This window comes from Ascidiella aspersa, chromosome 8 (assembly GCF_963924565.1).
Source record: "Ascidiella aspersa chromosome 8, kaAscAspe10.2, whole genome shotgun sequence".
Taxonomy (NCBI): Eukaryota; Metazoa; Chordata; class Ascidiacea; order Phlebobranchia; family Ascidiidae; genus Ascidiella; species Ascidiella aspersa.
In genome coordinates, this window is record NC_139454.1 from 13581848 (window position 1) to 13596722 (window position 14875).

Sequence of the window (14875 nt, forward strand, 5' to 3'; positions counted from 1 at the left end):
AGTAATTATTTATCAATCCACTCATAGGGGAGTCATTATCCATCCACCCACAATACACTATTTCCTTTTCAACTTCTACAATTTACAGTTCGCCGCCTTATTAGTTTAAAAATGTGGGAATGCGCATGTCGGACTCCGCAGGTCTGCTTCAAACATACACTATTCGGAGTAATGCCTTTAAAGTAAGCAAATATTATTTGTGCCCCAAGTAGCACTAAAATAAAGTTTTGCAACTTCAAACTTTTCAAGTTAATTTTACGTTTTCTAGTTTCACATACTCATACACTTATTTCGCTATAAGCAATTAAACATTGTGAGGTTAAAAATATATTAAAAAGTTGTTGAATGTGTTTGAACAGAAAAAAAGGTTCAACAGCATACAGTCATAATATAAGTAGATTTATTAGGACAAAAGTGGTAAGATACAATTACTTAATTGATAAACAATATGTAATTTGTGAGCATAATGGTTGAAGGTTTTAGTTGGATGTAGGTGTATGAAAGCCTTTGCAGGAGTAGGTAACATTTATACTATTTTATCCTTTTAAATAGTCAAATAGTAACTATGGCATTTTTAAACTCTTGAATAAAAGGCTTCTGTTATTTTCAAGGATAACGTTGGTAAAGGGTTCTTTTTTTCCATCTAATTCAACAAAGCTTTTGGTAGCGTCTTTCCAAGACCGACTACAATTTGGTATGGACAATCTGTTTAAAACTTTCATAGCCAAATTGGGTATAATAGGCTGAAGTAATATTCCACATACTCTCAAACCTTCAAATGCTAAATGCAGCATTGACTCTGAAAATGCAAGTTGATGTTGATCAGAACAATCCAATTCCCACAGCTTATGTCTATGAATTATTAAATTTGCCTTTTGTGTTGTGTTTATAATTTGTGCAATAGCAAGATAGAAGTGAAAATTTTCCATGTGTGTATTTACAACATAAGGCAAGTTTTTTACTTGTTCCATGAAATCATATTCTTCTTTACCAGCGACATATGGCTGGTTTAGATCATACGAAAATGTAGTTTTATGGAGACATGGATAAATACCTTTAGGATTCAGTTTTTTTGCTGATACCCGATTTAAGCAGTTTCCTAGGTCATGGGCTAAATCAGAATTTAAGATTTTGTACAGGTGAAGTTCCGAGTAATTGCAATCACTGTGTAATACACCTTGACGTAGTAAGTAGTAGCGCATTGCATCTGCAGAGACACGACTTGCAACTTCAAAGGGGTCAATTACATTCCCTATACTCTTTGACATTTTCTTGTTGTTGTAAAGCCAATGAGAGTGTACCACAATTCGTTCTGGTAACTGTAAACCAGCAGCCATTAAAAAAGCTGGCCAATAAATAGCATGAAAACGCAAAATATCTTGTCCAACAAGATGAACGTTTGCTGGCCACATGTCAACAAAATTACTAGAACTTATGTCCGGATAACCAGCAACAGTAAGATAGTTTATAAGGGCATCAAGCCAAACATAAATAGTTTGAGAAGGGTCACCAGGAACTGATATGCCCCAAGATATTCTTCCTTGCTCTCTAGAAACAGAAAGGTCCTGTAAAGGATTTTCCAAATCGGAAAGAATTTTTTTTCTAAACTTTTGTGGATAAATCCTATTTTCATCATCAATTATCCAGTCACGGATTTGAGTTGTAAAATCTGACAATTTAAACATATAGTTAGTTTCCTCCATCCACTCAAGGGTGTTGCCAGTCTCTTTGCAGGTTCTTTTTAACTGGTGTGTCAATTTATCTTTAGATACCTCAACTGACGAGCTTGGAACAAATGCTTCATCCGAAGTTGAATACCAGCCTTTATAAACACCTGAATAAGCATTACACTTATTTTAGAAAAATGTTGTTCAAACTTTTAAAACCAAGCTTTTTATGCATATATAAAAAAAATCAGAGAACTATGTATTTTTTTTTTTGAGAATTAGCCTTAATACTGTGATTTTTAAAATAATAATAAGCATCTATGGCAGTGGTTCTCCAACTGGGGTCCGCGAGACAATTTTCTGGGACCGCGAAGCACCTAATAAAGAACATTTTTTATGCAATAAAATTTTCAGGCAACTTACTTTTCAAACCAAGCTTAACAAACTAAATAATAGTAACTATGCCGTACATAGGCCTAAATTGTGGGACAAAAGAAGGAACGCCAAACTCAGGCTCGACCTATACAAGCAAAGTGACATTACTAACGTAATTCCAACGTGTTTGCGTTCGTCATAACAATTTACGATTAGTTGTTCATTCATGTGTTTGCATGCTTTAAGTTGAATTGTGACGTCATAGTGTTGCATTGTGCTAATGAGAATTACATTTTTACAGCTTGCTGCGCTGCAACTGTGGGCGTAAGGTCACGGTTACTAAACTGTTTGTGATTGCTCCGCTCAAATAAAGTGATTTCGTTAGCGTTACATTACTAAATACGGTATCAACAAGCCTATCTTAGACTGCAAGTGCACCCGCTTCATTTGATGCCATTAAAAACAACAAGTTATTTTGTGTATATTTTTAAGGGGATCGTGAGCAATTAAAAAAATTGCTAGGGGACCGTGGCATAATTTTTTGAAAAAAGTTTGAGAACCACTGATCTACGGTATTACATCACAAACTGATGTAAAAAGCAAGTTTGTTAACTAACTTTGCTGTGCCCAGTTAAACTAAAGTCTAAATATATTCAGTAAACCATATGCCTTCGGAAAATCAGTCGGTTTAATTAGGATTATTGTCCAAGCAAGGCCATGCTAAAAAACAACTAGCCTGCGGTGAGGTTAGAACTCGGGATCTCTGGCCAAACCAGAACATCCCTTTACTTTTTTTCATGGAAGAAAAAAAATAACAAAAAGTTGTTTTTTTACCTAAAATTTGGCCTCCAGTCGTCTTCTGAAGTGCACATAATTACTGTTTTGCAAAAATTAATAATAAAATATCTTAGTACCCCATTTTAACTTTTCGAAAAGTTTTATTTGAGCAACGTACAAACAAGAAAGTGCACAAATGAGTTTATCCAAGCTATGTTTGGATAATAAAGTGCCCAAAATTGTTTTCATATATTTAAGCTATGTACGACCAAAAAAGTGCCCATTTAGTTTTATTGCAGCTACATACTAACAAAAAAGTGCCAAAGTGACCAAATATTGATGTGTCATTTTGAAAAAAGTTAAGAAAGCAAATTGTTTAATCAAGAAAAACCAGTGTTAGTAGGCAAATAGACTGTTTGTTATACTTTGTTTATTAAGTGCTTAATTTCGATCATAGATTTGTTGTGTGTTTGCTGTTTTACTTTGATGCTGCAATTACTTCTATATTGAGCTATCACGATAGACACTATTATTGTTAAACAGACAGGTATGACATTGGGCACCCAGCCATGCTTCTTCGCCTAAGCTTAAGGCTTAAACTATATTTTTGACTGTTTTAATTACGTTAATGCAAAAAAAATTCACGTTTTGCGCGAACTTCAGCCTAGTTTTGGTATGATTGTGTCTTTCTATTTTAAGAAAATGTATTAAGCCCATAAACACTATGCATACTATGGCATGCACTGAGACTGTGTGACTCTAGCCTCGGCAAACGGTTTTTATTAAATTGGATTATAAAAATTTTTATTTCGAGCAATTCATATTAGAATTTCTGCCAATTAAACAAAAAAACTTTTTTTTTAATTTTTCAATCTGATTTTGAGCTGCCTGTTTGCACACAATTTCGCCCCAAAACAGCTTGTCCATGTAACACGGTTAGAGTAAGAAAAGCAGGTATGTGCACCCCCAGGCCCCAGGTTGTACTTTAGCATGCAAGGTGCACCTTGTGTATTTGTTAATGTCACAAAAAATGTTTTTCAATTATGTTTTTGTGCGTTTGTGCGATTATGATGCAACAAAGGAAATTGACTCTAAATCCATAAACTCGTAAAGGTACTTTAACAAAACAATAAGATATAATTTACTTCATTTTTGTAAGCCTAAAATTAAAGTGATCTTAATATAGAATAACAAGTTAGTTAGCAGTTTTTTATATTTTTTTTTCTTGCTTTTTCTAATTTTTTCTAGTTGGAAAAATACAGTCACAGAAAATGTAATGGTGTACAAATGTTGTTAGCATAACAAAATGGCTCTTCGGTGGTCTAATGGCCACAGTTTATTTTTATATTAGACAGTGCCATTGAACTGAACCTATGCGTCGGCCCAAAAAACAGTAATCTAGACGGCATAACTATGACTGGTTAACTATCAAATGCCATAAAACAATTGTTAAAATAGTGGCTGTCTTGCTCCTTCTACTGCAAATTTTATGGTGGTGTTTCTTGTCTATTCTCTATTTAAAAAATATATTAAACAGTGACCCCAGACATGGGGTCATGAACACCAGGCTGGAAAAATTTTCCCTATGGGATCATGAACACCAGGCTGGAAAAATCTTGGTAATACATTAGAATATATCTTGACTCAATTTCATTTGTTCAATGTCTCTGTCGGCACAAGAGGTTTCTGAAGATTACTAAATATAAAATAATTTATGTGATGGCAAAGCTGTATGCCCCGCAAACAAAATCCCTCTGTGCAAGTACATAGAAACATACCTTCATAAATATATCCATTTTTTTTAATTGTTTTCCAAAAATGTTGCACTGCATTTGTATGTTCCGGTTCGGTTGTTCGAATAAACTTGAATGGTTCAATTTCAAACTCTTTACACATCTTGAAAAACCTATAAAAACAACCAAAATAATTTTGTTTAAAATTTGCGCACAAGTTTAGCTAGACACAAACTTAACTGGACAGTAAAATAAAGTGGCTTATGACAAAATTTCAGGAATACCCACGGCACAAAAACCAGGAAGTTTTGGGTCACCAGACATATTCTTGTTAATACAATTGATGTCACGGAAAAAGATTGTGAAAAAATGGGATGGTATAAGTATAATGATCCTTAGTTTAGAAAACAAATCTACATTAAAATCAGGTAGTTTAGAATCCTAAAATGCATTTTAAATTATGTTTTTATGCGAAAGGTTCAAATTTGTAGTATACAAGTAGCAAGTTTGAAAAAAGTTGAAGTGTCTGTGGTCTGATGTAGTATAAAATAGGAGGTTTAGTGAGACGTCATATTGTTTTAGGCAATCAATTAATACCTCATACATGATAAACTTTGTTTAGGGCAGATCCAGGATTTTTTTGCCTGGTTGGCGTCATTAATAATTTCCAAATAATAACGGCACCAACTTTGCTGTGTAATAAAAAAGACCATTTTCCCTTGTACAAACAGCAAAAAGGTAAAACAAAATTTTGGGGAAATAAGTATGCAACTGGAATTAATTTGTAGTATTAGTGAAAATGGCTCCAAAGGACTCACATGATGCGGTTTAAAGTATTTTTTATTTAAAATTGCTTTAAAAACATGTATATTAATTTTTATTAAGTAATACATTGGACAAAATAATTTTCTCATTTAAAGCTTAAAAATGGATGATTTTGCAAATGTCAAGGCTGAATGGCTTAACAGACACTACATGAAAAGGTTGTTCATTAAAGAATACAGTGCATTTATGTTGTTTACAATACAACACAACTACCATAATGACCATAGAAATTTTCCTAAAGTATGTATAATAGTAATGTTGTATTACTATTTCATAATTCAGCATCCTTTCCTCAGCATTATACATCATGGGATGACTTCTGGTTAATTTTTGTGAAAATGGTAGTTGTGTTCTCTGATGCAAACTATTTAACTGCCAAATAGATCCTGGTTGCAACCAAGTACAATTAAACCCAATTGTTTTATAAGCAGCGATTCTCAACCTATTTATTTTGTGAACCCCTTTAAGCACTATTCAAAACTAAATTCACTTCATAGAAAAACAGCCTTTATTGACAGAAACTACATTGAGTGCATTGTACCAACAGAAGTCCAGCCTGCAAAAAATACAGGCACTTACTAAGACAGAAGGCTGGCGACTTGGAATCAGCCTGAAATCTAAAGAAATAGGTCTAAAAAAATTATTAGAAAAAAATATATTTTTTCATTTTTAATTTTATAACTTATGCGAAAAAGGTTGGAAAACATTAGTTTATAGTATATTTTATTTGGTTTTACTAATTCCTTGTTACAGTATATGGACTTAGTACCAGGGCTGGGGAGCCACCGTAAAATAGCATTAGCTCCGGCTCCAGCGGAGCCATCAGGCAATTATTAAATGGCTCCGGCTCCAGCTCCTGAGTCGGAAAACTCAATCCTTTGGCTCCGGCTCCAGGGCCATCAAACACACACCCAATGATTCCGGCTCCAGCTCCGGTGCCACCAGTCACTTATTCAATGGCAAGTTTTAAAAATTGCTTTTGGCTAACTAAAGTTGGAGATGGAACAAAATATAATTTCTTAGCTTTAGCACCACAAATTGAAAAATGGCTCCAGCTCCACAAAAATCATAAAAAGGGCTCCGGCTCCAGCTCCACAAAAATAATAAAAATGGCTCCGGCTCCACAAAAATAATAACAATGGCTCCGGCTCTGGCTCCAGAGAAAATGCTTAGCTCCGGCTCCCCAGCCCTGCTTAGTACATTGGTTTTGGAGAGGTAATGTAAGAAATTATGTGACGCATTAAGCAAAAAACATTAGCATGTTTGTTGACAATTAGATAATAGGGGCAAAGATCAAGGGGGCAATACCTTGAGACCCCTCTTTCTGATTGGACCACCCCAAAAGCTTTCTGCTTTGATCCATCCCTGCTTCTGGATAAGTCAAGCAAAATGAAATGTGCATGAAAACAGAGGAAGGTAATTGTCCTGAAAAACTATTTCCCACACAAAATACAAAATTACCATGTTGGAAATTAAAAATCCCCACTAGGTGTATATAGCATTTGTTTACCTATTTGAAACTTCGTCACAATAAACTTTAGCGTCTTTCTTTTGAGTTACCGCTGCTTGCCATACTTTCAACCCATGTTCATCAGTCCCTGTTGCAAGTCTTGCATTACTAAATGGGCTATCCACCAATTTAAGTTGTTGCCATCTATTTGCTGCATCTGCTAATACAGTTGTGTACAAATGTCCAATGTGTGGAACTGAATTGGCGTAATAAATTGGTGTTGTGACATAATAGCACTTCAATCTTCTTGCAATATGTTGACCATTCTTGTTGAAAAAGCTTACACTGAAGAAAAAATTCTTTCTTGATTTTATGAATACATGATGCAAGATTTGCATGTTTTATGTAAAATATATTAACATATAAATTTTGTATGAAGTCAACTAAAGTTAAATAACACCAATGTAAAAGCAATTCATAAATAGAAGAAAAACTTTAACCAAATATAGAAAACTACACATTGTATGCAAAGTTGTCAAAGTGGCACTCATCTTGCATAGTAAATACGCCCTTGTGCATATTTATAAGAGAGGATGTTTTGAACATTTTGAACATTTTAACCAGCCTCAATGACCTAAGCAATTTCAATTTCGACTAGGAATCTTTAAAGTATTCTAGAAATTTAGGTTTACGAGAATGTAAGTTTTTCATCTGAGATGTATTTTTCACGCTGATTACGAATATACCTTTAGTTTTTCTCTAGCACATCACTTTTTTTAAATACTGTCAAATTTAAATTTTCTTCTGCTATAGGCATATAGTCTATTAGTAATGTAGTTGGTAGCACAACTGTTGTAGCAAAAAGGACCATCTACTGTAAGTTGTCTTTTGAAGTTTTATTTCCGTTATGTCTTAACACTACATCAATCTCAAGCAAGTTACTTACTTTAATCATAACACAAGCAGTTCTGACATTTCTTTTGAAAAAACACGCAAACTAAGGCTGTTTAAATCGATCTGGAAAACAGAATTGGTTTTTAACTTTTGTTTTGTTCTTATCAACTCAATTCAATCTTCAACTTTATCAGGAAGAATTCAAGACTTTCATGAGGAAGAAGTGAAACAAGCATTGGGGCATTATGTGGCATAGGTCTCCTTGCTAAATCTAACAGCTAAAGTACAATTGTCAACTTAATGACATGTGAAGTGCTTGTCTTTGGTTACTCAAATTTGAAAAGGATATGTAACAACAATACTGGTTAAAATCTGACATTACCGAACATTTATTCATTTTGTGTTTTTTTCTGCTGTAGTGCTACGAGAACTTGTTTAAACAACATGTATATTCAGCTTAGATGCTGTTTTTACATCTGGAAGTTAACTACTTAATTAAAAAAATAGTTGCTAAAAAATCTTTCTCATATTGTTTTTTAGAGTTATCAGTAAGAAAACAGATATGTCACAGTGCGCAATTTGCCTATATTGATAATACAGCGATACATAAAAAAAATTAAAATGCGAGCATTTCACAAACCTGGGGCGGCATTATGAACAGTTCCTCGCTCGCTAAGTTAACGAGCTGGTTTTAGCGAGGGATGAGCGAGCAAGAATCTTGCAAACGCATTTGGTATTACGAACAGTCCTCGCCAACATCTCGCTATAACGAGACGCGTGCGTGAGAGAATGCGTCAAAATCACAGGAAAATGCCTCAGCAAAATTGTCGCAGAAACAACGTTTGGCGCTTTGTTTTGGAAATCGTAAGCTGCTTTTGAATGTTAAATTTATTAAGAAACAATTTTCAAGGTGAACCGCATGAATTTATTTCCTAATTAGTCCTGTAGATTATAGAAAAAGGTTTTGGGAAACAACGTTTGGCGCTGGTCTATAATCCTACCACAACGCATAATATTTGGTTAGGGGTGCGAGTTAGCATTTGGGTTAGGGTAGGTCAAGTATTGTTATTAAATAATGAATGTAATAATGCTTGACACACCCAAACGCTAACTCACACCCTATTTTATAATTGTGGTAGGATTCTAGACCAGTGCCCCACGTTTATTATATACGTCTAAAAAGTGTTGAAAAACCATGTGTTACTACTTTACCAAGAAAATAATAAAACTTAGGAGACACTGAAAAAAGCAGTCTAATTTTGACATTCCTGAACCACCGATAAGTCTTGTAGCAGGACAGCAGCATGAGAAGAACCAACAACATTGGGTAGATCAATTCAAGGTGAAAAAACACAAATTAGTCCTAAATCATCTTACTTTCAAAGAGCAAGACAATGGAATAGTTGGTGTGCAGTGCACAAATATTGTTTTCTTTAAGTAACCAAAAACAGGGGTGGTACTAAATACCGAATGGAACCATATGCAATCGAATGCTAACGAATCCCAACAAAATTAAACATCTGTTTTACTTCTAAATCTAATTGAATTATAGACTGAAGCATATTATTTCGGATGAGAGCATTTTAAAACGTATGAGACCTAACGAAGGTTGCAACAAAGAGGAATGAATAAATCATGGCAGATGCTGGACCACTGGTACACCATGGTATTATAATACCCCAAGTGTAACAGTTATTCATACAAAAATACTATTTTGATGCAAAATATACATGCATGGATATCAATTGCTGAAATTTACCTCTATCTTATAAAAAATGTTCATATTTTTGCATTGGTTGTTTAGTAGGTACTGAATATGTGTTTAATAAAGTGACCCAAAAGCACCAATAAAATGAGTCATGAAATAAATTTGCTACTTTTGTAAATCCTAGTTGGTTGAAAAAATAAAACGTTTAAAGTAAAGAACGTTTTTAAATCAGTGTGTAGCGTAGACACTTTTTTTGACAGGGGACAGGGGTGCTTAAGATTTTGTGCTAAATATGACGTCACAAAATGTCCACTAAAAATATAAGTTTCCATGCAAAGTGGTGAAAGAGTACTCCATGTTGTGTAGGTAGGAGATTGCCTAAATCCATATATCACGCCATTTTGGTAATAAATTCACAAATTAGTGTCTGCATAAAACGTTTATTGATTAAAAAAAATTCATTTAATTAATAGCAGTTAGGTTTTCAGAACACAAATTAGGCGTCACCGAGTGGTCTGAGCCACTCGTTAGTTAGCGAGGAGTTAAGCGAGATTTGTTTAACGAGAAGTGGGTTCGTAATACCAAAAGCCAACTTAGCGAGCTTGTGCGTCGTTAGCGAGCTCGCTTAACTTAGCGAGGTGTGTTCGTAATGCCGCCCCTGATGTGCTAGAAAAAAAATAAGGGCATTTTCAAAATCAGCACTGAAAACACATTAAGAAACAATCATTAACAATGTATCACATCTCTGTTTAAAATTTGTTGTTGACCAGTGTTATTTAACCTCGACTTGGTTTCAGGGAGAAATTAATCTTAACATACCCTACAGGGCCCACAGTTCACAGCAATTTGCAAAACAACTTTTATTTGAAGTAGTTGTGTAAACTGTAATACATGACCATATTATTAAAAACTTAATAGTCACTAATTTCAACAGGGGTCATGACTTTTTATTGACACCCTGTCTGTGTCACCAAATCCATGACACCTGTCACCAATTTCGTGACACCCTGTCACCGATTTAGTGACAGGTGTCATCAATTTGGTGACACCATGTCACCGATTCCGTGACACCCTGTCACCGATTTAGTGACAAGTGTCATTGATTTGGTGACACCCTGTCACCGATTACGTGACAACTTGTCACCGATTCCGTGACACCCTGTCAATGATTCTGTGACACCCTGTCACTGATTCCGTGACACCCTGTCACCGATTCGTGACAACCTGTCATCGACTTTCCCAAATCTGAAAAATTTGCCAAATTTATACTGCTATGACCTATGGGTAGAAATATGTTTGTTTTTTGATAGTTTTCCTGAAGTGTAAAGGCTTGTCACTTTTTAACTGTATACTTAGTAGTACATTACTCTTTAAAATTTGTTGTTGAGCACAAACTTAAACCTAACAATACCCCTAATGTACTTGTATATAAGTATTTTCAGCAAATAAAGAAAGCACAATTATAAAACCAAGCGACAAAACAAACAGACCTTTTTTGTTTTATTTTTTTCTGTTGGTAATGCACATTTTAAACAACAATTCAAAAAAACTAAATACAGGTATTAAATGTATATTGCAGTTACTGGAAGCCAAGGCTCTATTTATTTTTATAAATTTGAAGTTTTGTATTCTAGCAGTGTGTAAAAACATGAAAAAATGGCTTAAAACTGATGCATTATGTGAAATGGAGGAATCTATGAAACTTAAAGGCTTTGACGAATCTTGCCAAGGAAGAAGTCGATAAAACCCTCGTCAATTGAAAGCTGATATCGTTGGCAATCTGTGGAATTAAATACTGTTTTAAGTTTATTATCTATATGCAGCGCAGTGTTGGCCCATTAGTTACTTAGTTAGTTAATTAACACAACGCCCTTAGTTAATTAACACAACCAACCTTATAGCTTTCTAGTTTATTTTTATAAGATACGCCAGCATACAAAAAGTGAATAAGCAATTAAATCATATTGACAGCAGTATGGATAATTGGTAAACTTTGTCTGTTTTACACAATACACGCCCTAAAACATATTTGGTCACAGTAAAAGTTGAATAAGTCCTTCATTTAGTATAATATTGTTTGTGAAATATTTGCATCAGTATGAAGACATATTCAATATTTTAATTTGTTATATTACCAGGACCAAAGTAAGAGTATTAGCATACATTTTAAGTAGAATGATAAATCAAAAAGTATTTCAGTTAAGCTGAATCCCCACCGGACCTCAGACACGACGCGACGAAACATGTCTGACTGTTGACTGTCCAATCCCCACCGACAAAGGGCGCGAAACTTAAACTTGACAAAGCTAGGCGATATAATTCAGTCATGATCATGGCGGAGGCAAATTAAATGGAAGTTTTGGCAAAAATATGTATTTGGAAACGTAACAAGCCGTTTATACGGCAACACAAGTGCGGGTACACCCTATTTGTGAAAAAAAGGTATAAATAGGCTTCTTTTCATACACTTTTTGCACTTTATTGAAACATGAAGTTAAGTTTCAAAATAACCACCAGATCCGTTAGAAATTAGTGCATTTCTAAGCAAAAAGGTCTACGACAATTAGGGCATCCAATGGCAGAAAAGTCTAGACTTTTAGACCTTGAGGTCCTGGCAATGCACTAATTTGGACCTTTAGGCAAACTCCTGGCGTAGATAAATTGAAAATATTCGTTGAATATTCACAAAAGATTACAAAAAGTGTGAGATGGCATTAATAACACTTGACCCACCCTAACCCAAACGCTAACCCGAACCCAAATAATGTGCGTTAATGTAATAATTATTTGAATGCTGGTGAAAAAGCCCAAACTCGGGTGGGCATAAGATAGTTTCTTATCTATGGTACCATAGGATTGTTACGTCACAAATTGAGGTATTGGAGCCTAAAGCGCTTATGTAATTATTAATTCAATGCACATTATTTGGGTTAGGGTGCTGGTTAGTGTTTGGGTTTAGGTAGCTCAAGTATTATTAAACTTAATCTTTTGAAGCACATTGTTAAGTCAAATTAGTGCATTGTCCGAGACCTAAAAGTCGGACTTTTTGATCCTTTGGATGCACTAATTGTCGTAGACCTTTTTGCTTAGAAATGCACTAATTTCTAACGGATCAGGTGAAATTACGCAAGGATGTCATAAAAATTTTTTTTTAAACTTGTCAAGCTGGTAAAATCAGACATAGAAAAGAAAGATTCGAATTAAAAGGCTTTTTAAGCGTTTCAGGAATATATTTTCATAATAATTAAAAAAAAAATACTTGCTAAACCTTTCAAAATAACATTCCGAACATAAAACCTACCAAAACCCGTAAAAAACTGGTGGTTTCTATCAAAAAGCATCTTCAGACACGGTAAAAAAGTAGTGCACGCGCTATCCCGCTAAAAACGCGTTTAGTCGTGTCTATCTGCTGTGCGTAAGATTTGCGTCAAGTCTGGTCGGTGGAGACGCGACAACAAAAGAAATAGCGTTCCATCTCATTAGTCGCGATCAGTCTGCTTTAAAGCGTTTTTGTCTAACCGGTTTCAGCCTTACTCACTTATATTTTAATTAACAGTGTTAAAATAATTGAGGATTCCCGTTTCATGCACTTGAAAAACCACACAGCAAGTTAACAAGTATTTTTTTAGCAATTTTAACCAGTGTATGTATGCTGTTTAATTTCCTATGGTAGTATGTTTATTTTATTTTTGTTATGATGTGAAACTTTAAACAAATAATATTTTATCTTCAACTTAAATTGTATGTTTCCTGCGATTCTTGCGGCAAATGGTTTCATGCAGTCTGCATGGATCTTAATGATACAAAAATAAAAGAGATTGCTGCAAAACCACGGTGGTGTACAACTTGTTATCCACAGGATACTTGATTGTTCTGTAGTTTTGTTTTTCTTTCGATTTCGATTTCACTTTTTATTTTTTATTCGGATTGCGTGCAATGCTAACCTTTTTTTGTTTACGTGTGTGTATAGCAGTAAAAACCTCAATGTGTGGCCAAAGCTAGTCCGTATTTATTTCGTTGTGCGACTGTCAACCTTTTTTGGCATCCGTTGCTTTGTAATAAAATATAATAAAACGATGTGTTGAATGTCAACTGCAAGAATCCAGGAAGAATAGTTTTTTTTGTGTGTTCTGCGAGTGAATTATTGTGATTTTGCAAAACAGTTATAAACACTGTTTGATATAACTTCTAAGGACATGTCTAATGTCCTTTTTATTTCGGGGCAGTAATGTGTGACAAGCAGAAATCATTTTGGTACAAATAACAACTGCTTAAAATTTAAGTGTTCCAAATTACTAATAAACTTAACCATATCGTAACAGGCAAGTCAAATAACATACAGAGTGCTTCTAATAATTACTTTTTTTATAAATCAAACACAATTAAAAATGTTTTTAACCTAATAAAAGTGCGCTTTGAGCAAACTTTTTCCAGATTAAAAAAAATGAGTGACAGGGTGTCACCAAATCCATGACAGGGTGTCACGAATCGGTGACAGGGTGTCACCAAATCCGTGACAGGGTGGCACGGAAACGGTGACAGGATGTCAGTGATTTGGTGACAGGGTGTCACGGAGTCGGTGACAGGTGTCACGGAGTCGGTGACAGGTGTCACGGAATCGGTGACAGGTATCACGAAATTGGTGACAGGGTGTCATCAGATCGGTGCCAGGTATCATTTATTTGGTGACACTAACAGGGTGTCAATAAAAAGTCACCACCCTCTCCTCACTAATTTGGTGATACCTTGTCACCGATTCGAATGACAACCTGTCACTGATTTGGAGACACCCTGTCAACAACTAGATGACACCCAGCCACCGACTTGCCAAAATCTCTAAAAGTGTCCTATACCAAAATTATGATTTAAATGGGCTGATGTGGGTAAAAGATGTTTGCTTAGTAATTTCAGCAAATAAAAAAAAGCATCATTTTAAAAACTAAGCGCCAAAGCAAACAGACCTCTTTGTTGGTTTATTATGTTGGCAATACGGTATACATTTTAAACAACAATCCAAAAAAACTGAAATACAGGTATTAAATATATATTGCAGTTACTGGAACCATCGAGTAGCGGAATTACTCAAAAAAGGAAATGCTCTATTTGTCATTTTTTTATAAATTTAATCAGTAACTTGCAATATTAAGTAGTAATGTAACACCCCATCCGTCGGAAATCAGTGCAGTTTTAAGCAAAAAGGTCTACGACAATCAGTGCATTCAAAGGATCAAAAAGTCCGACTTTTAGACTTTGAGGTCTTGGACAATGCACTAATTTGCATTAACAAATGTGCATAAGAAGATTAAGTTTAACAATACTTGACCCCACCAAACCCAAACGCTAACCAGCGCCCAAACCCAAATAATGTGCGATAATTTAATAATTATAACGCTTCAGGCCCCAATACCTCAATTTGTGACGAAAAAATCTTAAATACAATGGACGA

The 14875-nt window shown here is 34.7% G+C and overlaps 1 protein-coding gene across 2 annotated transcripts; it reads right to left on the reverse strand.

Moving 5' to 3' along the window:
• Positions 1–378: 378 nt before the first annotated feature.
• Positions 379–7391, reverse strand: LOC146136226 (methionine--tRNA ligase, mitochondrial-like). Of its 2 annotated transcripts, XM_083395140.1 has the most exons (4): positions 6888–7391; positions 6686–6810; positions 4598–4725; positions 1615–1834 (listed from the first exon to the last, which is right to left on the reverse strand). In XM_083395140.1, exons 1-4 carry the CDS (start codon positions 7223–7225, stop codon positions 1754–1756), a joined length of 672 nt encoding a protein of 223 aa, XP_083251266.1. In that variant the 5' UTR covers positions 7226–7391; the 3' UTR covers positions 1615–1753. The 2 variants fall into 2 exon arrangements, with proteins under 2 accessions (XP_083251265.1, XP_083251266.1); XM_083395139.1 differs by lacking the exon at positions 6686–6810 and having other exon boundaries at positions 379–1834.
• Positions 7392–14875: the final 7484 nt, after the last annotated feature.

Bases quoted from the DNA above. Each gene is read 5' to 3' on its own strand.
- LOC146136226 (XM_083395139.1), bottom strand. From the start codon at position 7,225: ATGCAAATCTTGCATCATGTATTCATAAAATCAAGAAAGAATTTTTTC. The intron at 4,726-6,887 runs GTAAACAAATGC...TTGTTTTTATAG, and splicing joins TGTGACGAAGTTTCAAATAG to GTTTTTCAAGATGTGTAAAG. The intron at 1,835-4,597 runs GTATGTTTCTAT...ATGCTTATTCAG, and splicing joins AAATGGATATATTTATGAAG to GTGTTTATAAAGGCTGGTAT.